The sequence below is a fragment of the Mustelus asterias genome, chromosome 7 (genome assembly GCF_964213995.1).
Source record: "Mustelus asterias chromosome 7, sMusAst1.hap1.1, whole genome shotgun sequence".
Classification (NCBI taxonomy): domain Eukaryota; kingdom Metazoa; phylum Chordata; class Chondrichthyes; order Carcharhiniformes; family Triakidae; genus Mustelus; species Mustelus asterias.
Window position 1 is genome coordinate 36,123,546 of NC_135807.1, and position 26,774 is coordinate 36,150,319.

Consider the following 26,774-nt stretch of genomic DNA (forward strand, 5'->3'; position numbering starts at 1 on the left):
CCACAGTAACATTTGTAAATAAATTCAAACCCCTCTGCCTAATGCCCCTCCCATGCATAGAGAGTACCCAGCATTTTACAGATGGCAAGTGGCCCTTTGTTTGTAGCTGGCTCTCCTTAATGTCCCAGAAATGTCAAGCTCAGACAGAATAACTCCTTCAATTAACCCATGCTATTGTTGATCTGGCAGTCTTGGCGCAGTGTGGACAGTGTTTTACTTGTATCTAACTTGCCGGAGTATTTGGGACAGTGGACAAAGAACAGCACAGGAACAAGCCCTGTGCCGACACAGATGCCCCTCTAATCCACTATTTTTTTTGCCTCTTCATGGTCCGTATCCCTCTATTCCCTATTCGTGTATCTATCCAGATGCCTCTTGAACATTGTTACAGAATCTGCTTCCACCACCACCTCCGGCAGTGTATTCACCAGCCTCTGAGAAACTTGCCCCTTCCATCTTTTTCCCCCTCATTCTCAATCTATGCCCCTGAGTAATTGACCCTTCGACTCTGACTATCCACTCTCTCCAAGCTTGTCATAATCTTGTAAACCTATTTCAGGTCACCCCTAATCCTCCGACGCTCCAATGAAAACAATCCAAGTTTGCTCAACCTTTCTTCATAGTCCATATCCTCCAAACCAGGCAACATTCTGATAAATCTATTCCGCATCCTTTCCAATGCATCAACATCCTTCCGGTAGTGTGGTGACCAGAATTGTACACTGTTCCAGATGTGGCCTAACGAAAGGCTTATACAACATGATTTTCCAAAAAGAAGAAAAGAACCTTGCCTGAATCTGAGCAGATTATACTTTGAGAATAATGCTGAGGCTTAATGCAGACCTCTTTCACTCTGAGTATTAATTCACCCAACTTCAATTTCTTCAAATTGTTTTGTTGTCATGGGGCTAAGGTGCTTGAAGAATTCAGTGTAGATTTGGAAACAACCCACAGTTTTGCCAGTTTCAGTTTATGGCTTCAGCTGTTTGGCCTGGTCTTGAGTTCTTTTCTTTCCTTTTGAAGGATCTCCATTCCATAGCTGACCAAAATTTTATTTGCTTTCCATACAATTGCCAGGGTCCTGGAACAATTCTGTCAGAGGATGACTCTGCCTATGAAGGAGAGTTCACAGAGGAGCTGGTTCTAACTGGAAAGGTAGGAGCTTCAGTATCCACGCTAATAAACAGGTTGTTTAATTGTACATTGAATAATGAGTCATACCAAGGCTGGAATATAATAAAAGAAACCAGTGGCTCACGTGTAGAGAAAGTCGTTTTATGTACGAAGAAGGTCTTATACACAAAGAAACACGTGCTGGGAATTTGGAGATTGTGCTCTGAGGTTTTCAATCAATCGGTAAAATTGGTCTCATCTATAATATGCACACCCTGAGCTGGATTTCTGTTTCCGAGGGAAATGAGAATCGGTTCACTAAATGCTGAAGATCGATTTTCTTTTGCAGGAAAAATAATTTTCTTCTGTCTTGCTGACCCCATGATATTTTAGTGGGTTGGGAGGGCTTTGTGTGGAAAACAACACGGCTCTTCCAAGGTCAGGGCCCCCATTGAGAGGACCACAGGAAACTGGTATTTTATTCCGCACACTACTTTGGTGTGGTGGTGTGGCTTTTGGAAGCCCTAGAAATAAAAGCAAGCCCTCTTGAAGAGCTCAAGAGCAATGGGGGAAGCCTGCTGAGGAATCGGGAACATTTGGATAGGTAAGTGGATGAAAGGGACTTGATGTGGGTAATTATGACCCTATACTTGGAACCTGGACGTTGTACATTTAAATCCCAATAATGCCACGTAGATGAACTAAGTTCAATAAGTCTGTGGGGTGGCACCAGGGATAGCAATATACCTTTGAATTTTCAAAAAAACCCAACTGATGCAGCAATGCCTTTCAGACAAGGAAACCTGTTACTCCTCTCTGACCTGTCCTCGGTATGATTCTGCTGTGTGGTTGACTCATAATGCCCTCATCAAAATGATCAATGTTTCTTTGTGTGATCTACTTTGAAGAACAAAGTGTTTGAGCACTGGCTGAGGAACAGGTAACATAAGGTAGCTGAGGTGGAATTCACAGACGGAAGTCTATTATCAGTACAGAACCACTGTTGTAGAATAATCACTTGTGTAAGTTAATGTAGGTTAGGGCCCCACACATTGCTGTGAATCAGGAAACTAGGAACAAGAAGAGAAAATTAGAAATGAAGGCAGGGAGGCATTATTGGTTGGAAGATGATTTAGAACAGGTAGTTTGAACTATCAACCTCAGTTCCATTCTTCGCACTGACGATGACAAAGGGGCCTAATTTTGTAAGGTTACATGAGGAGGAGAAAAGCTGTAAATGCTATCACAGGATGGTCAGCACCTGGAAAGAGGGCTCTGAAGAATAAAGCTCTTCCTACTCCAGACGCTAACTTCTCTTTTCTCTTTCCAGCTGCTGATGAGACTGTTGTTTATTTCTACTATTTTGTTCATTGTCTTACTTCCAGATTGCTTCTGAGCAGGTTTAAACATTTTGGGTAAATTGAATGGACAACTGTATTGTAATGAAGGTCCAGAGATGAGAAGTGACTATAGAATTTCTGGGTAGTTGGAGAGAAATAGCCCCGACTGATATGTTGATTTGTGATTCTCGATTCCATAGGAGTTGTAGAGATAGCCTGGTGTAACTTATACAGAGCAATGAAACCCCCCCCCCCCCTCGAAATATACCATAACCAGCATTTCACTGGGAGCTCATCTTCGGTTAAAATTATGATGAGAGATTGGAAAACATGCTGAGTTAATGGTAAATGGTGGTGGTTATGTTACTGGACCAGTAATCCTGAGGCCTATTTCCTGGAGACATGAGTTCAAATCCCACAACAGCAGCTGTTGAAATTTAAATTTATTTAATAAATCTGGAATAAAAAGATTACCTGCATAATGGTGACTATGAACGACCGGATTGTCATGACAACCTAACTGATTCACTTTTAAATTCTTCAGGGAAGCAAACCTGTTGTCTTTGCCCAGTCTGGCCTACTTGTGACTACAGACCCACAGCAATGTGGTTGACTCTCATTTGACTCCTGAAATGGCCGAGCAAGCCATGCACTTGTATCAAAGTGTAAAAACAAATTCCAAGCCCATAAGTAATGCACTAATATGCAATTGTTTTGTTCCAGGGAAAACTCACCTTTAGTAATGGATATATGATAGAGGGCTTGTTCAGCAACAAATGGGGAAGTGGCTTGAAGACCAATGGAACATTCTGCAAACCCACCGAGGAGTTAAACCCTTTAATCACCAGCAAAATGTGAGTGTGAATTGTCCAAACTTAGCATGCAGTGACAAACTTCCACAGCTTGTTTGTGGCAAAATCAACTTGATTAAATTCCCTTACGTTGCAACAAGTTCGGTATCTACAATGATTCTTGTGACTACGGTTAAGCAAAAGTCAAATGCGAAAATATTCAACTCACGGAGAGTTCTTTTCAATGGGTTGAAAAGGTATCTGGCCCAGGTTAATTGACAACAAAGATTGGCAGACGAAGTAAATGAACAATTGGAAGCCCTCAAAGGGCGGATATTTTGAGCGCAGGACAGACACATTTCATAGAAACATAATGAATGACGGAGCAGACTCAAAGGGCCAAATGGCCTCCCCCTGCTCCTATCTTCTAAGATTATGGCTGATCATCCAACTCAATAGCCTAATTCTGCTTTTATAGAAACATAGAAAAAGGGAAGGAAAGATATTAAAAGTTAAGCTTCCTGGATGACTAAATATATATTGGTTAAAATGAAACAGAACAACTTTATGATAAATGTCAGGCTCATAATTCAATGGAGCACTACAAAGAATATAGCAAGTAGTGGAGAACTGAAAAAAGGGAGTAGTTGGCTAAATATGGGACTATTAGCAGGTAATGCAAAGGGGAATCCAAGCTTCTTTTATAAACACAAGTTATAAAAGGATACTCAATAGAAAGATGGGATCAATTGGGGAACCAAAATGGAAATCGTCTCGTGAACGATGAAGTTTTATGCCAGCTTGTACTTGAGACTGGGTGATGGCAGTGCAAATTGTGTGGAGGAAGACCAAGGAAGGGTGGAGCAATGGCTGAGCAAAGGTTGCAAGGGTAAAACAGATGGGGAAGATTCCAGCCATTATTTTTGTTTCTCTCTGCACAGATGCTGTCAGGCCTGAGCTCTTAGTAATTTTATTTCAGATTTCCAACGTCTGCAGTATTTCTCTTGTCTATTAGTGTCAAATTTAGGAGGCGGTTTCATGTGACAATTTGTTTTCATTCTAGGCAATTAGGCAGCCACATAATCCCAGCTAAAGATCGATGGCAGGGAATCTATGACCAGTTTACGGATTTCCTTAACTCTGGCTCTGATGAAACTTCAGTGGAGTCTTTCCTCGGGTTTTATTCAAAAAACAGAGAAAAACGGAAAAATCTGAAGAGTAGGCCAATAACGACAAAAGTGGAAACTGTGATGGAACATTCTACTGAGGACCCTCTTGATTTCCTGTCTTGCAGCAGGTAATTTCCCTTGTCCACCAATACTTTTCTCTTTCCTTCCCTGAAGGTGTTGGTGTATGACTTCTGTTAGAATATCTGGCCAGGCAGTGTGTCACTAGGCTATTTGACTGCAGAATACATCACAGCTTAGCCTGATTCTGTCCTTGCCTGGTAAACCTGTATGTTACAGCAGTGGTCACTGAACAATGATCAGAAGTTATTGGTTCCCCCCCCATCCCCACACCACCCCTCCCTTATATTCAAGAGAAAGGTTGATAGAGTTTTGGGCACTAAGGGAATTAGTGCCATGAGGATAATGCAGGAATACATTGAGGTAGAAGATCAGCCATCATCCTATTGACTGGCAGAGCAGGTTCAAGGGCCCAAATGCCCACTTTATCTCCAATTTCTTATGGTCAATAAATATGCCCAATATTCCACTTTGGAAACCCTTATGCAGGTGTCCAAGATGGCTAGTTTGGGCCAGTTGTGATGGTTGCTCCAGTTATTGTAATGGTTATGTGCACTGTCCTAGTAATCCAAGGGCTTCGATAATAGTCCAGAAAATTTAGTTCAAATCATGGCATTTTTGTGAATTCCATTAGTAAAAATAAATCTGGAAGTAAAAAGACACCGAGGGCTATTATAGTTTATTGTGTACTTTAAGCAAGGACATCTGCCATCCTTACCCAATCTGGTCCATACGTGACTCCAGTCCATGCCAATGTAGCTGACTCTCAGATGACCTCTGATATCCCAACAGGCCACTCAGTTGTATTAAGAATAGAACATAAATGCCAGCCTTACCAATGATGTTCACACCCTGAGATTGAATTTGAAAGAGGATATTGTTCATTAAATCATCAGTGTACCTTGAATACATTTGTACTGAACACTGCAAAGACCCCTCTAAGCAACTTATTCCACAATTTTCTCACTATAGTTTGATCCTGCTTGACTTTGTTCATGGTCAAATTTCTCATTATTAATTTATGCCCCTGCCATAGTGAGAACATGTGACTAATTGTCATGATGAACTATTTCCTTTGCCAATCGCCTTCATTTTTCTTGATTATAAACACTTCAAAGTGTCACCTTTGGCCTATCATGAGAGATTTTCCTCATGAATTTCTGCGGAGTTGAAAAAAGTCACATTACAAGCTGTCCTGCTGACAATTGTGTTTTGGGTGGGAGTGGCACTTAAAATAGGACGTGTACCCACCCCACTACCCTCCTATCCACCCCCAAGCTCACCCGCATAATACAAAATGGGCAGCCCACTCGCCATATTCATTTAAATACTCAACGGTCAATTAGGCTTGTTACCAATAGATCCTGATAAAATGCTGCCCATGCAATAAAACATTTGGCGTGGGTCATTGAGGTCAATTTATCATTTTTACCAAGTTCTTCCAAGGGGTGGGGAGGAAGAGGCTGGGTTATGCTCTCTGTGGCTGCCCTTTGCCAATCGTGGGATTGATGGAGTTGTTGGCCATTCGGATTGACTGGGAACTCCTGAGGGCGGGACTTCCTCCTCAATGAGGGGTGGAAATCCAACATGCCACTCGTTTAGCCATCCCCTTGCACTTTATGGCCAATACGGTGCAACAATGCTGCAAAATAGTAGGATGTAGAGGCAAGCTCACCATCTTCTCCAATAGTAGCAAGCAAAAGCCAGCTAGGTCATTTAGAGGGAGAGTAATGTCTGACCCCTTTCCACATGCTTCCTAGAACCTTTAGGATTTAGTAACTTTGTTGATAATGAAGTGCACACATTAGTTGTACAGGAGCTTTGCTCTGATCCCATTTGAAACCTCCACAGTTTAATTCCTGCAGTTGTAGTTATACACAAGGAAGCCTGGGACACTGATAGCACTTTGATGAACAGATAGCCGTGCCGGTTGCCCTTCGGAGAGCTAGCTCATGGATTCTGTCAAGCCACGCTAACCAGACCGTTAGGTGCAAACCAGCAACTTCCTGTTTAATAGGCCAGCATCATGACCTCTGAACTCGCATCATGAAACACCTCTGAACTTGTCTGGCAGACATTCCAGGAGTTACCAAGTGCTGGTTAGACTCATAGCTCTGCATCATACAGGTGGAGATTGGGAACTGCTATAGGGGTGATATCTAACTATACGCAGTCATGTAATCCACGCTCAAGCCTGACAAACATTACATGGAGGCCATTGTTAGAATGACTCACTGCAACTCACGATTAAAACCTAAAAGATCCACAGCAGCATCAGGAGAATAAACAAAACTGCAAAGTTTTTACTCAGGAAGCCACATGACATCATTCTCTGACAAGTCTAAGATAGTAAGAAGTTTAACAACACCAGGTTAAAGTCCAACAGGTTTATTTGGTAGCAAAAGCTACAAGCTTTCGGAGCCTTAAGCTCCTCCTTCAGGAGAGTGGGAATTCTGTTCACAAACAGGGCATAAAAAGACACAAACTCAATTTACAGAATAATGGTTGGAATGCGAATACTTACAGCTAATCAAGTCTTAAAGGTACAAACAATGTGAGTGGAGAGAGCATTAAGACAGGTTAAAGAGATGTGTATTGTCTCCAGACAGGACAGCCAGTGAGACTCTGCAAGTCCAGGCAAACTGTGGGGATTACAGATATCTGTAATCTGTCTGGAGACAATACACATCTCTTTAACCTGTCTTAATGCTCTCTCCACTCACCTTGTTTGTACCTTTAAGACTTGATTAGCTGTAAGTATTTGCATTCCAACCATTATTCTGTAAATTGAGTTTGTGTCTTTTTATGCCCTGTTTATGAACAGAATTCCCACTTACCTGAAGAAGGAGCTGAAGGCTCCGAAAGCTTGTGGCTTTTGCTACCAAATAAACCTGTTGGACTTTAACCTGGTGTTGTTAAACTTCTTACTGTGTTTACCCCAGTCCAACCCCAGCATCTCCACATCAAGTCTAAGATATACATTGTCCAATCACCATGTTGATAGAGCATCAGGCTTTGCCCATGTCACTGCTGTGGACAGACTGATTCTACAGAGACATCATAGACCAGAGGGACACGATGGGAGATAAGTGAGGAGTGGGGGTATCTATTACACTGGTATGACCTCGGAGCACTGCATCAGATAGAAGAGCCATTCACTTAATAAGACTTTCAGGTAAGGAAAATACAGTTACAGATATGCAAAGTACATAAAAATGAGTGAACATGCCACCATTATGTTCTCCATATTTATTAATTTTTCTTGCTCTACCACTATGTATAGATGCAACCCCAACATCTGTAGCAGAGGTGGAGGCAGCCAAATGACCTGTTGTCTGTGATGAACTTGGTGGGTGTCGTCTGGAGGGTTGAGACCTGGTTCCCCTGCTGTGGGGCAGAGTAAACCCTCCTCGGCCTGAGCAGCTGGAGTTACTGGGGTCAGAGGTAGAGGGGACCTGAGGTGGCTGGATGTCCCAGGAGAATCTGATTGATGCTGCTCCACCCTGCAGATGGCCAAGGGCCCCACCCTAACTCCTTGAGAAGAAGGGGTCTTGGGGGCAGATCAAGGTCCCCCGTCCACCTCTTGCAGAGCCACTGATGGACCCCACTCATGGCTGTAGTGATGGTGTGAAGGTCTGAGTGCATTTCCGGGACAAACTGTTGGACCAGGATCTTCATGGCAGATGCTACCCTTAAATGGTGCCCTAGAGATGTTGTGGCATGTCACTGTCACAATATGGACAGAATGTGGTTATGGCCTCTACAACCCTCCAGGCTGGACCCTTCCCGGTCTTTGGAGCTCCAACATATATCTGAGGGCTGATTCCAGAAATAAGGGACTACAACAAAGTAAATCCGATGACCTGACTTCATATTTTAAAGTAGATACTGAATCCAAGGATATTCCTGACTGAACACCAACAGGGCACTAATCTAGTTTAAATTAAATTTCAGGATATGTTATGGCCATTAAATCAGGAGAATCATGAATTAGACACAATGGTGTCCTCTTCAAATTTTCCCAACTACACTCCCATTGAGTGGATGCCTTAGTGTTATGGTTTTAAGTTCAAATTTGGAATGGCAGTGCATTCTTGTGTCTGCTGTTTATACTGTAGACTCTTGGGCAATCTGTGAATCCAAGCAGATCTGGTGTTGTGTGGGCCCTTGAATCCCTAGCGAGATCAGGTGTATTTACAAAGCTGCATGCTTCTGAACAGAGCAAGTTTAGAATACCAGAAACAATTGTAAATACGATGTGGAGATGCCGGCATTGGACTGGGGTAGGCACAGTAAGAAGTCTCACAACACCAGGTTAAAGTCCAACAGGTTTATTTGGAATCACAAGCTTTCGAAGCGCTGCTCCTTCACTCACCTGATGAAGGGGCAGCACTCTGAAAGCTCGTGATTCCAAATAAACTTGTTGGACTTTAACCTGGTGTTGTGAGACTTCTAATTGTAAATAAACAGAGGAAGCACCTGAATGTTGATAATCAATGAGTTGAGAATAGCAAAATTTCTTTGTACATTATTGCATGATATAAAAAGAGAAATGGGCATAAAGCCCCTCAGAAAAGGTTGGACTTTGGTTTGGGTGAGTGGGCCAAGACCTGGGATTATCAGTTCTTTCCTCCCTTTGCCCAAGCATTCTTTTTAATCACTTATTTCCTTCTCTTCTAGGCCAAATGGTGCTACCTCTGAGGAACTTGCATCAAACCAGTGTGACTTGGCTAAGGGACAACAGTTGAAAGAGTACCTGACTAAGGTAAAACATGGAGATGAATGCAATTAAAGGACAAATTTGCATTTATATTTCACAATGACTTTTTTAAAAGTGTAATCACTGTCGCAATCCAAATATTAGCCAGAGCTCAGTTGGTAGAACACACAACTCTGAGCCATAAGATTGTGGGTATAAGTCCCACTCCAGGACTAGAGCAAGAGTGGCTGACACTGGGGGAGTGCTGTACTGTTGGAGATGCCACCTGCCTCAGGTGAACATAAAAGATCCCATGGCACTATCTCAGAGAAGCATTATACCCGATGCCCTAGCCTATATTTATCCCTCAGTCAACATCACGTGAACAGGTTATCTGCTCATTAGCACATTGCTGTTTGTGGGAGCTTATTGTATCCAAATTAGATGTCATGTTCCCTACATTGTAGCAATGGCTAGCTCCAAAGCAGTTTGGGGCTTTCACTGGTGATTGTGAAAGCTGCTTTATAAATGTCTTTTTAAAAAATTTATAATAAAATCCCTACAGAAGGAGGGCTTTCAGCCTATCAAGCCTACACCAACAGCAATCCCACCCAGGCCCTATCCCTGTAACCCCACCTATTTACCCTGCTAATCTTCCTGAGACTAAGGGGCAATTTACCTTGTCCAATCAACTTAACATTTTTGGACTGAGAGGGGAAACTGGAGCACCCGGAGGAAACTCATGCAGACACGGGGAGAATGTGCAAATTCCACACAGACAGTTACCTGAGGCCGGAATTGAACTCGGGTCCCTGGCGCTGTGAGCCAGCAGTGCTAACCACTTTGCCACCGTGCTGCCCGATGTGGTAGACAATTTGCAAGGTCCCACAAACAACAAGGTGGTGATAACCAGATGACCTCTTCAATTACATTGTTTGAGGGCTAAATATTGGCCCAGTGGAATGTTCCTGTTCTTCTAAAGATGCTGCAGGACCTTTTGCATCTGCCTGAGAGGACTTGAAGCATTGTTTCATTACATTCCCAGTGCCACACTGAATTGTCAACCTCTGTAATCCTGGATAACGTGACCAAGTCTCCAGAGCGAGAGCTGCACACTGCCATTATCAGGGAAATATTGCCTGAGCTAGTGCCTAGGATCACATGGAACAATAGAATGTTTCAACACAGCAGGTTGACATTCAACCCATTGTGCCTATGCAAGCTCTTTCAAAGGAATAGCTGATTAGTTGCTCTTATTTACTCTATGAAAACCCTTCATAATTTTTTAATATGTTTATTAAATATTCCTGTGACTCTGTTCTTAAAGAGAATGCACCGCTTCTCTTGTCTGTCAATATTAAGTCTTGGTATTATTCTAGTAAACCTCTGCATTCTTTCCAAAGCCTTGGCATCTTGCTGAAAGCATGGAAGGGCATGTTGGTAGGGTGATGAAAAAGGCATATGGGACTTCTGGCCTTTATCGATTGAGACAGATGTTACAAAAGCAGGGAAGTCATGTTGGAGTTGTATAGAACTTTGGTGAGGCCACAGCTAGAGTACAATGTGCAGTTCTGGTTGCCACATAGGAAGGATGTGCTTGCATCGGAGGGGGTGCAGAGGTGATTCACCAGGATGTATGCCTAGGATGGAAGTTATGAAGAAATGTTGGATAGGCTTAGGTTGTTTTCGTTGGAGCAGAGAAGAGTGAGGGGTGACCTGATTGAGGTGTACAAGATTGAGGGGCATGGACAGACTGGATAGGGAGCAGCTGTTCCCCTTAGATGAAAGGTCAGTCACGAGGGGACATAGATTCAAGGTGAGGGGCAGGCGGTTTGGGGGGATGCGAGGAAATACATTTTTACTCGGACGGTGGTGATAGTAAGGAATGTGCTGTCTGGGAGGGTGGTACAGGCGGGTTGTCTCACATCCTTTAAAAAGTACCTGGATGAGCACTTGGCGCGTCATGACATTCAAGGCTATGGGCCAAGTGCTGGCGATTAGGTGGGAGTTCAGGTGTTTTTTGCGTGCCAGTGCAGACTTGATGGGCCAAAGGGCCTCTTCTACATGGCATGATTCTATGAATACTTCATTCTCCACCTGTGACCTAAATCGTGATTTTTAAAGGTATATGATCTCTTGGCCCTTATGTTCCAGGATTCTATTTATAAAGTTAAGGATCTTGTGTTTTTGTTTAGTCGTTGTATTGATTGTCCTGCCACCTTGTAAGATTACAAGGAATTGACAAAATGAGTTTAAAAAGGATGTTCTATTTGAATTCCATTCTAGGCTTTTGCATCCACTCATCATCCTCTTGGAAAATTACTCCAGACATTGATTCTGGTTTTTCAGGACACGTTTTCAGGGATTTGTATGCACAAACGGTTACTCTCGCTGGCACAGCAGGAAGTCATATCCCACGCCAAGAAACTCTTTGAGCTGGCCAGGTCAGTGTTTAAATTTCTACTTTTCTTTTCTGAACTAATGTAGTCAATATTAATTCTTCTGCAGTAACTGCTTGAACATGGAAATGCTTGTCCCTTGATTAATTCTTTCGTGGTAAACCTTCTATACTATTTCATTGAGCATGCAAACAGAATTATTTTTTTTGAAGTCAATCCCAAGTGTATGTATGGATTGCTCACTAATAAAGGCAGGATTTCTTTCAGCAAATTCAATGTGGACACGAGGGCTTGGGATGAGGAGAACTAGGGTGGTGTACACGTGGAATGGCTTTGCTATGGGGAAAGATAGTAAGAAATCAGCAAGATTATTATTACTGCAACAGGAACCAGAAGGTTGGATGTTTCCCAGCTTAGAAACATTGCTCAAGGATTGCTGTTGTAGAGCAGCCTGACGACAGATCTCCAAAGCTCAACAGCTGAACCGGTTCCAGCTAAGAAAGAGTATGTATTTGAATTGGTCAGTGGAAGGAGGAAGAAGGTTTCATGAATCATCAGTGAGGCTCTTCTGACAGCTCAAGGGTAAATAGAATAATTGCTGTGGTATTGAGTCTCACAGACTAGAAACAGCCTGTGTTTAATCCCGTGTTTGTTAATGCTGTGGAGATGCCGGTGTTGGACTGGGGTGGGCACAGTAAGAAGTGTTACACACCGGATTAAAGTCCAACAGGTTTATTTGGAATTATGAGCTTTCAGAGCGCTGCTCCTTCATCAGGTGAGTGGGGGTCCACTCCTCTTGCTTATTTATGGCATTTAAGAAATCAATGCTGATGGGTTCTCTCTGAGGTCCTGAGCTTGGTGTTGGGTTCTGGGAGCGTTAGGTTGTGACAAGCAATCACTGGGGGCAAATACTCATTCCCTTTAGACCTGGGAAGTGTGGATTGGCACAGGCTGTTCTCTGGTAAGGATGTAAATGGAAAGTGGGAGGCCTTCAAAGGAGAAATTTTGAGAGTGCAGAGTTTGTATGTTCCTGTCAGGATTAAAGGCAAAGTAAATAGGAATAAGGAACCTTGGTTCTCGAGGGAGATTGTAACACTGATTAAGAGGAAGAGAGAGTTGTATGAAATGTACAGGCAGCAAGGAACAGATCAGATGCTCGAGGAGTATAAAAAGTGCAAGAAGCTACTTAAGAGGGAAATCAGGAGGGCTAAAAGAAGACATGAGGTTGCTTTGGCAGACAGAGTGAAGGAAAATCCAAAGAGCTTCTATAGGTATGTTAGGAGCAAAAGGATAGTGAGGGATAAAATTGTTCCTCTTGAAGACCAGAGTGGTAGACTGTGTATGGAACCAAAAGAGATGGGGGAGATACTAAATGGTTTTTTTGCATCCGTATTTACTGAGGAAACGGGCATGGAGTCTACGGAAATAGGGCAAACAGGTAGGGAGGTCATGGAACCTTTACAGATTAAAGGGGAGGAGGTGCTCACTGTCTTGAGGCAAATCAGAGTGGATAAATCCCCAGGACCGGACAGGGTATTCCCACGGACCTTGAGGGAAGCTAGTGTTGAACTTGCAGGGGCCCTGACAGACATATTTAAAATTTATTCACAGGGGAGGTGCCGGATGATTGGAGGGTGGCTCATGTTGTTCCGTTGTTTAAAAAACGTTCCAAAAGAAATCCGGGAAATTATAGGCCAGTAAGTTTGACGTCGGTGGTGGGCAAGTTATTGGAAGGTGTGATAAGGGATAGGATCTACAAATATTTGGATAGACAGGGACTTATTAGGGAGAGTCAACATGGCTTTGTGCGTGGTAGGTCATGTTTGACCAATCTATTAGAGTTTTTTGAGGAGGTTACCAGGAAAGTGGATGAAGGGAAGGCGGTGGATGTTGTCTACCTGGATTTCAGCAAGGCCTTTGACAAGGTCCCTCATGGGAGGTTAGTTAGGAAGGTTCAGTCGCTAGGTATACATGGGGAGGTAGTAAATTGGATTAGACACTGGCTCAATGGAAGAAGCCAGAGAGTGGTTGTGGAGGATTGCTTCTCTGAGTGGAGGCCTGTGACTAGTGGTGTGCCGCAGGGATCGGTGTTGGGTCCATTGTTGTTTGTCATCTATATCAATGATCTGGATGATAATGTGGTAAATTGGATCAGCAAGTTTGCTGATGATACAAAGATTGAAGGTGTAGTGGACAGTGAGGAAGGTTTTCAAAGCTTGCAGAGGGATTTGGACCAACTAGAAAAATGGGCTGAAAAATGGCAAATGGAATTTAGCGCAGGCAAGTGTGAGATATTGCACTTTGGAAGGACAAACCAAAGTAGAACGTACAGGGTAAATGGTAGGACTCTGAAGAGTGCAGTTGAACAGAGGGATCTGGGAATACAGGTACAGAATTCCCTAAAAGTGACGTCACAGGTGGATAGGGTCATAAAGAGTGCCTTTGGTACATTGGCCTTTATAAATCGGAGTATCGAGTATAAAAGTTGGAGTGTTATGGTTAGGTTATATAAGGCATTGGTGAGGCCGAATTTGGAGTATTGTGTACAGTTTTGGTCACCTAGTTACAGGAAGGATGTAAATAAGGTTGAAAGAGTGCAGAGAAGGTTCACAAGGATGTTGCCGGGACTTGAGAAGCTGAGTTACAGAGAGAGATTGAATAGGTTGGGACTTTATTCCCTGGAGCGTAGAAGATTGAGGGGAGATTTGATAGAGGTGTATAAGATTTTGATGGGTATAGATAGTGAATGCAAGCAGGCTTTTTCCGCTGAGGCTAGGGGAGAAAAAAACCAGAGGGCATGGGTTAAGGGTGAAAGGAGAAAAGTTTAAAGGGAATATTAGGGGGGGCTTCTTCATGCAGAGAGTGGTGGGAGTGTGGAATGAGCTGCCGGATAAAGTGGTAAATGCTTTTAAACACTTTGAACATTTAAGAAAAACTTGGACGGGTTCATGGATGAGAGGGGTGTGGAGGGATATGGTCCAAGTGCAGGTCAGTGGGACTAGGCAAAAAATGGTTCGGCACAGACAAGAAGGGCCAAAAGGCCTGTTGCTGAGCTGTAATTTTCTATGGTTCTATCCCTAAAGATCCCCAAAATTTCTTTACTTATCTTTCCAGTTAGTGGTGGTTCTTTCAATTGTTAACTAGATATCCATTTTCCAAGTGGCAAATATCACAAGACAGCATAATCAGAGGAATATGTTTCTGTCTTCATTTGGTGAGCTACATATTAAGCTTTAATAAGGTACCAAACAGTAGACTCATGACTAAGGTCACAAAGACATGTGAAGGCAGGGAAACTGTCGCAGAATGGGTAGTTCACAGGAAACATTTGTTCGAAGTGGTGCAGCACAGAGGGAGAGATTCTCAGCAGGAGTACTGAGGGTGAGTAAAGTGCTGTGATTTATTTATTTAATCCGTTTTTTCGCGGGCTTTTTTCAAAGGTTTAAACTCTGAGGAAGTGGGAGTAGGCTGCAGGGGATTCTGGGAGATTGTGTTTTTTAGTATAAAAGTCACTCTATACAGCGGGCAGCGTCAGGAGTGGGCTGTGGAGTGAGTGGGAAGCTGAGTGAAAGCTGTCAGGGCTTTGGCTCACAGGGCTTAGGCGGTAAGGGCGACAGGGTAAGTTATTTTTATCCAAACCTATATAGGATAAGGGAAACTATGCATGATAGGCCAGTTCGGTGCTTCCGGTGTGGGATGTGGGAGTTCCTGGAAACACCTAGCCTCCCGGAGGTTCACATTTGCGCCAGGTGCGTGGAACTGCAGCTCCTGAGGGACCGCGTCACGGAACTGGAGCTGCAGATTGCTGACCTTGGTCTAGTCAGGGAGAATGAGAGAATAATTGACGTGAGTTATAGGGAACTAGTTACACCGGGGCATCGGGAGGAAGACACGTGGGTCACAGTTAGGAGGAGTAAAGGTCAGAAGGGTAACGTACCAGAGAGTATTCCAGTGGCTGTCTCTCATAATAGGAAGGGTTCAGCGACAGGTGTGAGAGGGGAGGGGAGTGAGCAATTAGTGGAGGGGTCACCTGTAGTTGTCCCCCTCCAAAACAAGTATATTGTTTTGGATAGTGTGGAGGAGGATGACTCTCCAGGGGTAAGCCACAGTGACCAGGTCACTGGCACAGAGTCAGGCTCTGTAGCCCGGAAAGGAAAGAGAGGGGCTAGGAGAGCAATAGTGGTGGGGGAATGCCTCGGTTAGAGGCACGGACAGGCGATTCTGTGGGTGCGAACGGGACTCCAGGATGGTAGTCTGCCTACCTGGTGCTGGGGTAATGGATGTCTCCAAGAGGATAGGAGGCATCTTAAAAGGGGAAGATAAAGAAACGGATGTCATTGTACACATTGGTGCAAATGACGTAGATAGGAAGAGCAGGGGGATCCTACGAGAGCAATTCAGGGAGCTGGGAAATAGGCTAAAAAGTAGGGCCTCCAGGGTGGCCAGCTCTGGGCTGGCCCTCGTGCCAGTGAGGCTAAGAATAGGGAGTTAGTACAATTGAATGCTTGGCTAAAGGACTGGTCCAGGAGGGAGGGCTTCATTTTCCTAGATCAATGGGAAGTTTTCAGGAGAGGATGGCACCTGTACAAGAAGGACGGGTCACAACTAAGTTGGAAGGGCACGAATATCCTGGCTGGGAGTTTTGCTAGTGCAGTTCGGGGGGGGTTTAAACTAGTATGGCAGGGGGGTGGGGATCAAAATATTAGGTCTACAAGTGTAGAGGCTGGGGACGAGCTTGGGGCCAGGACAAGGCTAGAAAAGAAGAGGAGCACTCTGGGGGAGGATGACCTCACTGGGCCTGGAGGTCTGGAGTGCTTATACTTCAATGCAAGGAGCGTAGCAGGTAAGACGGACGAACTTAGGGCCTTAATGCTCACGAGGAATTTGGATGTGGTTGCAGTGACAGAGACTTGGTTGAAAGAGGGACAGGACTGGCAGCTGAATATTCCGGGGTACAAGTGTTTTAGGTGAGACAGAGGAGGGGCCAAAAGAGGTGGGGGAGTAGCAGTATTAGTTGGAGAGCATATTACAGCGGTGCAGAGGGAGGACAATTCAGAGGGATCGTGTAATGAGTCACTCTGGGTGGAGCTTAGAAACAGGAAGGGCGCAGTCACTATTTTGGGGGGTATACTACAGGCCCCCCAACAGCCCAAGGGAAGTGGAAGAACGGATATGTCAGGAGGAACTGGATAGATGCAGGAAAAATAGGGTTGTTGTAGTGGGAGACTTCAATTTCCCTGGTGTAGACTCGAAATCGCTGAGAGCTGGGACTCTGAATGGGGAGGAATTTGTAAAATGCGTACAGGAGGGTTCTTTGGAACAATATGTAGATAGCCCGACTAGAGAGGGGGCTATACTGGACCTAGTACTGGGGAATAAGCCCGGTCAGGTCTTCAAAGTTTCGGTCGGGGAACATGTGGCAAATAGTGACCACAATTCTGTTAGCTTTAGGATAGTGATGGAAAAGGATGAGTGGTGTCCCAAGGGTAAGGTGTTGTATTGGGGGAAGGCTAACTTTAGTGGGATTAGGTAGAAATTGGCAGCTCTTGATTGGGAGAGGCTGTTTGAGGGTAAATCCACATCTGACATGTGGGAGTCTTTTAAGGAACAGTTAGGGCTACAGGACAGGCATGTGCCTGTAAAAAAGGATAGGAAGGGTAGGATTCGAGAACCGTGGATAACCAGGGAAATTGAGGGACTGGTCAAAAAGAAAAGAGAGGCGTATGTTAGGTCCAGGCAGCTGAAAACGGAGGGAGCTCTGGAGGAGTACAAAGAAAGTAGGAAAGAACTCAAACGGGGAATTAGAAGGGCAAAAAAGGTCACGAAATGTCCTTGGCAGGCAGGATTAAGGAGGCATTTTATTCATACGTTAGGAACAAAAGGGTTGTCAGGGAAAAAATCGGACCTCTCGGGGACAAAAGTGGGGAATTATGCTTGGAGCCCAAAGAAGTAGGGGAGATCCTAAATGAATACTTTGCGTCGGTATTCACAAAGGAGAGGGATGTGTTGACTGGGAATGTCTCGGAGGGGAGTGTTGAACCGTTGAAGAAAATCTCCATTACAAGGGAGGAAGTGTTAGGTTTCTTAGGGAATATAAAGACTGACAAATCCCCAAGGCCTGATGGAATCTATCCCAGGTTGCTCAGGGAGACGAGAGATGAAATCGCTGGGCCTCTGACGCAAATCTTTGTCTCGTCACTGGACGCAGGTGAGGTCCCAGAGGATTGGAGGATAGCTAATGTGGTCCCGTTATTTAAGAAGGGGAGGAAGGATAACCCGGGTAATTATAGGCCGGTGAGCTTGACGTCCGTGGTGGGGAAGTTGTTGGAGAAGATTCTTAGAGATAGGATGTATGTGCATTTAGAAAGGAATAAACTCATTAACGATCGCCAGCATGGTTTTGTGAGAGGGAAGTCATGCCTCACTAACCTGGTGGAGTTTTTTGAAGAAGTGACCAGCATGGTTGACGAGGGAAGGGCCGTGGATGTCGTCTATATGGACTTTAGTAAAGCGTTTGACAAAGTCCCTCATGGTAGGCTGGTGAAAAAGGTTGGATCTCATGGGATAAAGGGGGAGGTGGCTAGATGGGTGGAGAACTGGCTTGGTCATAGAAGACAGAGGGTGGTAGTGGAAGGGTCTTTTTCCGGCTGGAGACCTGTGACTAGTGGTGTTCCGCAGGGCTCTGTATTGGGACCTCTGCTGTTTGTGATTTATATAAATGATCTGGAAGAAGGTGTAACTGGGGTGATCAGTAAGTTTGCGGACGACACAAAATTGGCAGGACTTGCAGATAGTGAGGAGCATTGTCAGAAGCTACAGAAGGATATAGATAGGCTGGAAATTTGGGCAAAGAAATGGCAGATGGAGTTCAATCCTGATCAATGCGAAGTGATGCATTTTGGTAGAAATAATGTAGGGAGGAGCCACACGATAAATGGCAGAACCATAAAGGGTGTAGATACGCAGAGGGACCTGGGTGTGCAAGTCCACAGATCCTTGAAGGTGACGTCACAGGTGGAGAAGGTGGTGAAGAAGGCATATGGCATGCTTGCCTTTCTAGGACGGGGCATAGAGCATAAAAGTTGGGGTCTGATGTTGCAGATGTATAGAACGTTGGTTCGGCTGCATTTGGAATACTGCGTCCAGTTCTGGTCGCCACACTACCAGAAGGACGTGGAGGCTTTGGAGAGAGTACAGAGGAGGTTTACCAGGATGTTGCCTGGTATGGAGGGGCTTAGTTATGAGGAGAGATTGGGTAAACTGGGGTTGTTCTCCCTGGACAGACGGAGGATGAGGGGAGACTTAATAGAGGTGTATAAAATTATGAAAGGCGCAGATAGGGTGAACGGTGGGAAGCTTTTCCCCTGGTCGGTGGTGACGTTCACGAGGGGTCATAGGTTCAAGGTGAAGGGGGGGAAGTTTAACACCGATATCAGAAGGACATATTTTACACAGAGGGTGGTGGGGGCCTGGAATGCGCTGCCAGGCAAGGTGGTGGAGGCGGGAACGTTTAAGACTTATCTAGATAGGGAACGTTTAAGACTTATCTAGATAGCCATATGAACGGAGTGGGAATGGAGGGATACAAAAGAATGGTCTAGTTTGGACCAGGGAGCGGCACGGGCTTGGAGGGCCGAAGGGCCTGTTCCTGTGCTGTATTGTTCTTTGTTCTTTGAAACTGGAAAAAGGTAGCAAGTAGTATCAAATACTATTTCAAAATTTGCAAATTACATCAAATTGGGGTGAATAATTAATACTGAAGGAGAATGTGACAAAATGTAAATGACATGAATAAAGTTGCAGAATGAACAAATGATATTCTATATAAACAAGCGGAGGTGATGAATTTTGGTAGGAAGAATTGGAGGCTATTTGCTGTTTTAATATGTCTGGAAAAATAAGCAAACTAAATGCTGGAGTTCCTTATGTTGCTTTAAAAAGAGGTCAAATTATGTTTGTCTTGATTAGGCCACACTTGGATTATTATTATACTCAGTTCTGGTTTGCATATTTTAAAAAGGTTACAGAGGTGCTGGAGGCAGTGCAAAAAAAAAATATTCACAAGGATAGCACCCTAACTGTGAAATAAATGTCAGGCAAAGCTGAACAAACTGGTGCTCTTTATTTAGAAACCGGAAGACTTGTGTGTGATTTGATATAAAAGGTATTTGACATTATGGAAGAGGTTAATAGAATTGACATGCAGAAAATGTTTCCACTTGTGATGGAAGCCAGTACTAAGGTTATAAATATAAGATGATCACTAATAAATCAATTAGGAAATTTAGGAGGAATGTGGGATCTGCTGTAATAAATGGTTGAGCTGAGCCAAATAAGTACATTTAAGGGGAAGCTAGAGGAGCACTCGAGGGAGAAAGGAACAGCAGAAATGCAGATAGAGTTAAACAAAGGGGAATGGGTGACCTTGTGCGGAGCATTAATGTGGGTGGCACGGTGGTACAGTAGTTAGCGCTGCTGCCTCACAGCACCAGACACCTGGGTTTGATTCCCGGCATGGGTCACCATCTGTGCAGTCTGCATGTTCTGTCCATGTGTGTGTGGGTTTTCTCCGGGTGCATCCGAAAGATGTGCTGGTTAGGTGCATTGGCCATGCTAAATTCTCCCTCAGTGTACCCGAACAGGTGCCGGAGTGCGGCGACTAGAAGATTTTCACAGTAACTTCATTGCAGCGTTAATGTTATATTTGTGACTAATAAATAAATTTTAACTTCAAATCAGTTCGACTGAATGCTTCTGCGCTGCCAGGCGGAATTTTCCGACCCCTCCTGCTGGCAGGATCATCCAGTCCTGCCGAAATCGACAGAAATTTGAATGGCTTGTCACATCAGCGGCAGGGCTGGAAAATACGTTGGAGAGTTTAAGCAATTCTGATAGACTGAGTTCTAAAGTATTGGCTTGACTGAGGGAGATCTTAGTAAGCCTTTCTATTCATTATTTTCCAGCTATTTCTTGCCCGAGTCACTAGAGAAAGATGATTCTTCCACTGAAAGTGCAGTCAGGTAAACCAGATTTTAACATTTCTGTCTTTAATTGGTAAACCAATTGGATAGACGGTGAATACCATTGTGTATGTCTTTTTGTACCCACCTACTAACACATTGGAAAGTTCCTACTCTTTACTTTGAACAAATGGCTAATAAAATGATGTGCACTACTCCCAGCAAGAAAGAATCTGATCAAACAGTATTTAACTGCCTCTTGAATAATTTCTAGTTTTTGCTTTCCCTGCCTTTATCAGATATTGATCATTCTGAAGATATGCTTTTTAACATTTTGTCCTGAACTTGCATTGTTTAAAAGTTTGTAATGTGATGTATTAAATAATTCCAATATTGATTTTCAGTTTGAAGGGTTAAGTCTCACCTTTAATTGTTTAATGCACGGGCAGATTCTGAGAGAGGGTGTCATTTCCATTTGCTATTGAATCTTTTTGTGCTTACAGAGATTTAAATGCTTACACAGTGATTCTTCCCCTGATCTTGCCACGGTTCTACCCTGATCTCTTCATGTTGTACATGCTGTACCATGAGGTAGAGGATTCTATGTACTGGAAGGGAATACTGTACCTGGAACTTCTCTCTGACACCAAGCTGCTGGAATTCCTCGAGGTACAAAAGTAAGTGTGGAAAACTGCAACAGTGACTTTTCTCTGAAGGTGCTACACAAAGTCGCCTTTGGGTGTTATGACTGGGTATAAAGGAGTGTGTGCGTTAACTAAACCCACTGCTCAGGTCTCACCTTTAGTTTAAAAGTTAGATTCATTCACTAAAATGACCAGTTGTTTGCCTTCACTACTGTCACCCAGAATCTAAGGCCAGAGGGCAGAATAAAAGACTTTTTAAAATCCGGCTTCTTTCAACAAGAAACAAAATTAGTCCAAAGATGTGCGGGTTAGGTTGATTGGCCATGCTAAATTGACCCTAGTGTCAGGGGATTAGCAGGGTAAATATGTGGGGTTACGGGAATAGGGCCTGGGTGGGATTGTGGTTGGTGCAGACTCGATGGGCCGAATGGCCTCTTTCTGCATTGTAGGGATTCAGTGAAAGTTGTTAGTTTATTATGAAACCAGTATTGTCAAATAGAAAGGCAAAGCTTGTTAACATACAATATGAAATACGATCGTATACTAATTACTCTCGAGATTTCCTAAGTGACACAAACACAACAAAAAAAATCTAGGGTTAAAAGGCAATGGTTCAAGAGAAAAGGAAGAGTGGTGGAGTCCTTGAAATGGAGTCTAGGTTATACAGTTGTTCTCTGTGCTGATGTGTGAAAGAATCGTTGACTCTTGCATGCGTTTCTGGCAGTCTTGAGGAACACTTGCAGGTAATCTACTCCGGCATGTAGAGCAACTGAGGAGCAATTTACATTCACTTCTGGCTCTGGACTACAAAAAGGCTGCTGTCTTCTTTTCACAAGCAGTTGATAGTCCTTCGGGCAAGACCAAAACTAAAGCCAGCTTTTAAACACAGTTTTCTAGGCAGGACTTTTTTTCCAGAGCCATTAACTACCACGTGACCCCTATTTTGTACACCAGGGTCAAGAAGTTTCCAGCTTCTTTTAAACTGCTTAATCATCTCTTCTTGGAAAAGGAGGTTTTTTAATCCAGGAATAGTAATCCGAGTCCTGCATTAACCTTTTGAGGCACAGCGTCTTTCAAAACACAAATGCTTCCAGAAGAGAAAACGCTGGAAAATCTCAGCAGATCTGGTTCTCTCCTTACAGATGCTGCCAGACCTGAGATTTTCCAGCTTTTTCTCTTTTGGTTTCAGATTCCAGCATCCGCAGTAATTTGCTTTGTACAAATGCTTCCACAATGTTTAAATAAAAATAATCTCCCTGTTTATTTTGCCACAGCTGTTTATGGGCTAATGTGGCAGCGAATGTCTGCCATGATTACTAACAATATCACTGCCCTTCAAAAGTTGTTTATTGTGTGCAATGCTTTGAGAAATCATGTGAAGTGAGGCTATGCAAATGTAAGTGTTACTACTATTATTGGGATGTATTGTGAGGATGAATCTTGCCCAAACTCCTGACAAAACTAGAACCAGTAAGAAGTGCTACATATTGTGTGGTGGGTATAGCTCGTCTCCTGACTGTCCAAACTATAAGCTACAAGTCAGGGGTGTGGTCGAGTATAGTACACTCTATAGGACAAAGCAGTCTGTACGAATTAACACTTGACATAGTAAACATCCATTTCCTCCTGCAGTGCTACAGGATGAACTGAAGCAACTCACCAAGGTTTCTTCAGCAGCGCCTCTCAAACTTGCAACCTCCATCTTCCCAAAGGACAGCAAAGGAACACCCCTACTTCCTTGTTCCACTCTTTTAGTCACAACCAGTTTGACATGGACATACATAAGCAAAATACTTAGCTTGCTGGAAATCTGAAATAGAAGCATAGATATGTATTGCTGCTGCTTGCATTATCATTACTGAATTAAAATCCTGGGACTTAGTACCTGATAGCAGGTAACAAGACCTTCACCACATAGATTACAGCAGCTCAAGAAGAAGGGCCATCACCAACTTCTCATGGGCAATTAGGGTTGGGCAATACATGCGGGCTTAACATCAATGCTTAGATATCAAGAATAAAAAGTAACCAGAAATAAATATGGCCTTGTCCTGAATAGTTTTATGATTGTCTCCTTGTTTAATTCACAGGGATCTGTGGCCTCTTCAAGACATCCATCTGACAAACAAACAGGTTAGAATGTGAACTTTTACCTCTGAGACCTGGATTTGAGGGAATTTCATGCAAATATTTTAACTATAAACAAGTTTGGATCAGTCCCAGTCTTGTTCTTGCTAACTGTGGGGATGTGCAACACATGCACACACACACCCACATACACACACACACACACACACACACACACACAATTCTACTTATTCATAGTGGCCACATGGATGGCTGGTGATGAAAGCACATTGCATTTTAGTCAGTGTAGGTTAAGTCACATTGGAGCTGATATTCAGATGCATGCACACCCACTTAGAACAAACAAAGAACCAAGAAAATTACAGCACAGGATCAGGCCCTTGGGCCCTCCAAGCCTGCACCAACCATGCTGTCTGTCTTAACTAAAACCCCCTACCCTTCCGGGGACCATATCCCTCTATTCCCATCCTATTCATGTATTTGTCAAGACGGCCCTTGAAAGTCACGACCGTATCCGCTTCCACTACCTCCCCTGGCAACGAGTTCCAGGCACCCACTACTTCTGTGTAAAAAATCTGCCTCGTACATCTCCTTTAAACCTTGCCCCTCGCACCTTAAACCTATGCCCCCTAGTAATCGACTCTTCCACCCTGAGAAAAAGCTTCTGCCTATCCACTCTGTCCATGCCTCTCATAATCTTGTAGACTTCTATCAGGTCTCCCCTCAACCTCCGTCGCTCCAGTGAGAACAAACCAAGTTTCTCCAACCTCTCCTCATAGCTAATGCCCTCCATACCAGGCAACATCCTGGTAAATCTTTTCTGTACCCTCTCCAAAGCCTCCCCATCCTTCTGGTAGTGTGGCGACCAGAATTGAACACTATATTCCAAGTGTGGCCTCACTCAGGTTCTATAAAGCGGCAACATGACTTGCCAATTTTTAAACTCAATACCCCGGCTGATGAAGGCAAGCATGCCGTATGCCTTCTTGACTACCTTCTCCACCTGTATTGCCACTTTCAGTGACCTGTGTACCTGTACACCCAGATCCCTTTGCCTATCAATACTCTTAAGGTTGCTGCCATTTACTGTATATTTCCTGTCTGTATTAGACCTTCCAAAATGCATTACCTCACATTTGTCTGGATTAAACTCCATCTGCCATCTCTCCGCCCAAGTCTCCAACTGATCTATATCCTGCTGTATCCTCTGATGGTCCTCATCGCTATCTGCAAATCCACCAACCTTTGTCGTCCGCAAACTTACTAATCAATCCAGTTACATTTTCCTCCAAATCATTTATATATATATATATATATTACAAACAGCAAAGGTCCCAGCACTGATCCCTGAGGAACACCACTTGTCACAGCCCCCCATTCAGAAACACACCCTTCCACTGCTACCCTCTGTCTTCTTTGACCGAGTCAGTTTTGTATCCACCTTGCCAGCTCAGCTCTGATCCCATGCGACTTCACCTTCTGCACCTGTCTGCCATGAGGGACCTTGTCAAAGACCTTACTGGAGTCCATGTAGACAACATCTACTGCCCTACCCTCATCAATCATCTTCGTCACTTCCTCAAAACTCGATCAAGTTCATGAGACACGACCTCCCCTTCACAAAGCCATGTTGCCTCTCACTAATACGTCCACTTATTTCCAAGTGGGAATAAATCCTGTCTTGAAGAATTCTCTCCAATAATTTCCCTACCACTGATGTAAGGCTCACCGGCCTGTAATTACCTGGATTATTCTTGCTACCCTTCTTAAACAAAGGAACAACATTGGCTATTCTCCAGTCCTCTGGGACCTCCCCTGTAGCCAGTGAGGATACAAAGATTTCTCTCAAGGCCCCAGCAATTTCCTCCGTTGCCTCTCTCAGTATTCTGGAGTATATCCCATCAGGCCCTGGAGACTTGTCTACCTTAATGTTTCTCAAGAACCCCAATACCTCCTTTTTGATCTCAACATGAGTCAAACTATCTACACATCCTTTCCCAGACTCATCATCCACCAAGTCCTTCTCTTTGGTGAATACTGACGCAACGTACTCATTTAATACCTCGCCCATTTCCTCTGGCTCCGCGCATAGATTCCCTCCTTGTCCTTGAGTAGGCCAACCCTCTCCCTGGCTACCTTCTTGCTCTTTGTATATGTATAAAATGCCTTGGGATTTTCATTAATCCTGCTGGCCAATGCTTTTTCATGACCCCTTTTAGCCCTTTTTACTCCTTGCTTAAGTTTCTTTCGACTTGGTAAATTACCATTCATTGCACAACATGCCTGCTGTCACTAGTAAGTGATTGACTTGCTGATCGGGGTGTGGAGGGCCAGGGGTTCCGGTTGCGCACTCATGAAGCTGAGCCAGAAGCTGGCACCTAAAAATTGGAGGGTTGCATTTGTGCTCCCCTTGGACTGAGGAAGATCAATGCCACAGTTTGTTTGAGTTGTCTGTAGCATTTCCTTTGAGGATACCAGTCTGGCTGTTTAATGTGTGGTGTGACTGTCCACCCGGCGAAATACAAAAATTGCATTCGGATCCTCCAACCAGCAGAAGGCCTTGATTTGAACAAAAATCAAAACTTCAAATGCATAATTAAATAATCAGTTAACAAATGAGTTAAGAGATGCAAGCACGCTTAAAGAAAAGTGGTAATTCAGCAGATTTGGAAAGCAATAAAGGGACAAAGAAAGCAACAAAATATGCAATAAGATAATATGAAAAACGTCGGGTTTATTTGAGCATAAATATTTTCATAAATATATTTGAAATGATATGGACAATGTGAGCTTATGAAAGACAAATTCAGGTGAGAGTCTGGGCAGAATTCCCTGCAGCTGGTTTTTCTACAGCTGAAATCAATGGTGATTTACATTCCTTGTCTGTGCCGCTGATGGGGAACCTACAGCGGGAGTCAACTTCAACAGAACCAGAAGATCCAGCCAGCAGGAAGGGCTGGAGATTGAAAAATAGTAAGGCAATAGCAGAGTTGATGGTTAAATGAATGAAAATTTCTAAAAGAACATAGTGGAAAGAGGTGAGGACAAAATTAAGACTACAAATCAAGGGAAGCAATATAGTTGATTTAAAATAATGGGATTAAAGATGAACAGATCTGCCGAACCTGATGGTCTCCACCCTATGGCGTTTCAGAAGTGAGGAAATTGCAGATGCATTGGTTGTAATTTCTGTGTTCTTGTGCAATTGTGCTTTTGAAATGGAAAATTTCAAATATCACTCCATTATGTTGGAGATGGGAGAGAATCCAGTTTAACATCAGTTGTGGGCAGGTTACTACAATCTATCGAGAGATTGAAGGACTGATTAGTTGGCATGAATTTGCAAAGAATAAGTCATATCTGACTACACTCGTTGAATTTTTAAGAGGTCAATAACATGGTGGAGAGGGAGTATCTCCTGACATCTAGAAGGGTTTAATAACATTTAAGATGGTATTCAGTCAGGCTCAGCACAAACCAAAGTAAGCACATG

General features: G+C 43.7%; 1 protein-coding gene across 2 annotated transcripts in view; it reads left to right on the plus strand.

Annotated features, from left to right (window-relative positions):
• The window catches only part of LOC144495630 (ALS2 C-terminal-like protein), a 104,780-nt gene that overhangs the window by 66,865 nt on the left and 11,141 nt on the right, over positions 1-26,774 (plus strand). For both annotated transcript variants that reach the window (XM_078215864.1, XM_078215865.1), the window contains exons 17-24: positions 1,078-1,155; positions 3,177-3,307; positions 4,308-4,541; positions 9,172-9,256; positions 11,477-11,634; positions 20,553-20,609; positions 21,053-21,226; positions 23,284-23,326. In XM_078215864.1, the coding sequence (XP_078071990.1) occupies positions 1,078-1,155; positions 3,177-3,307; positions 4,308-4,541; positions 9,172-9,256; positions 11,477-11,634; positions 20,553-20,609; positions 21,053-21,226; positions 23,284-23,326 (960 nt within the window). The remainder of the gene's footprint in view (positions 1-1,077; positions 1,156-3,176; positions 3,308-4,307; positions 4,542-9,171; positions 9,257-11,476; positions 11,635-20,552; positions 20,610-21,052; positions 21,227-23,283; positions 23,327-26,774) is intronic.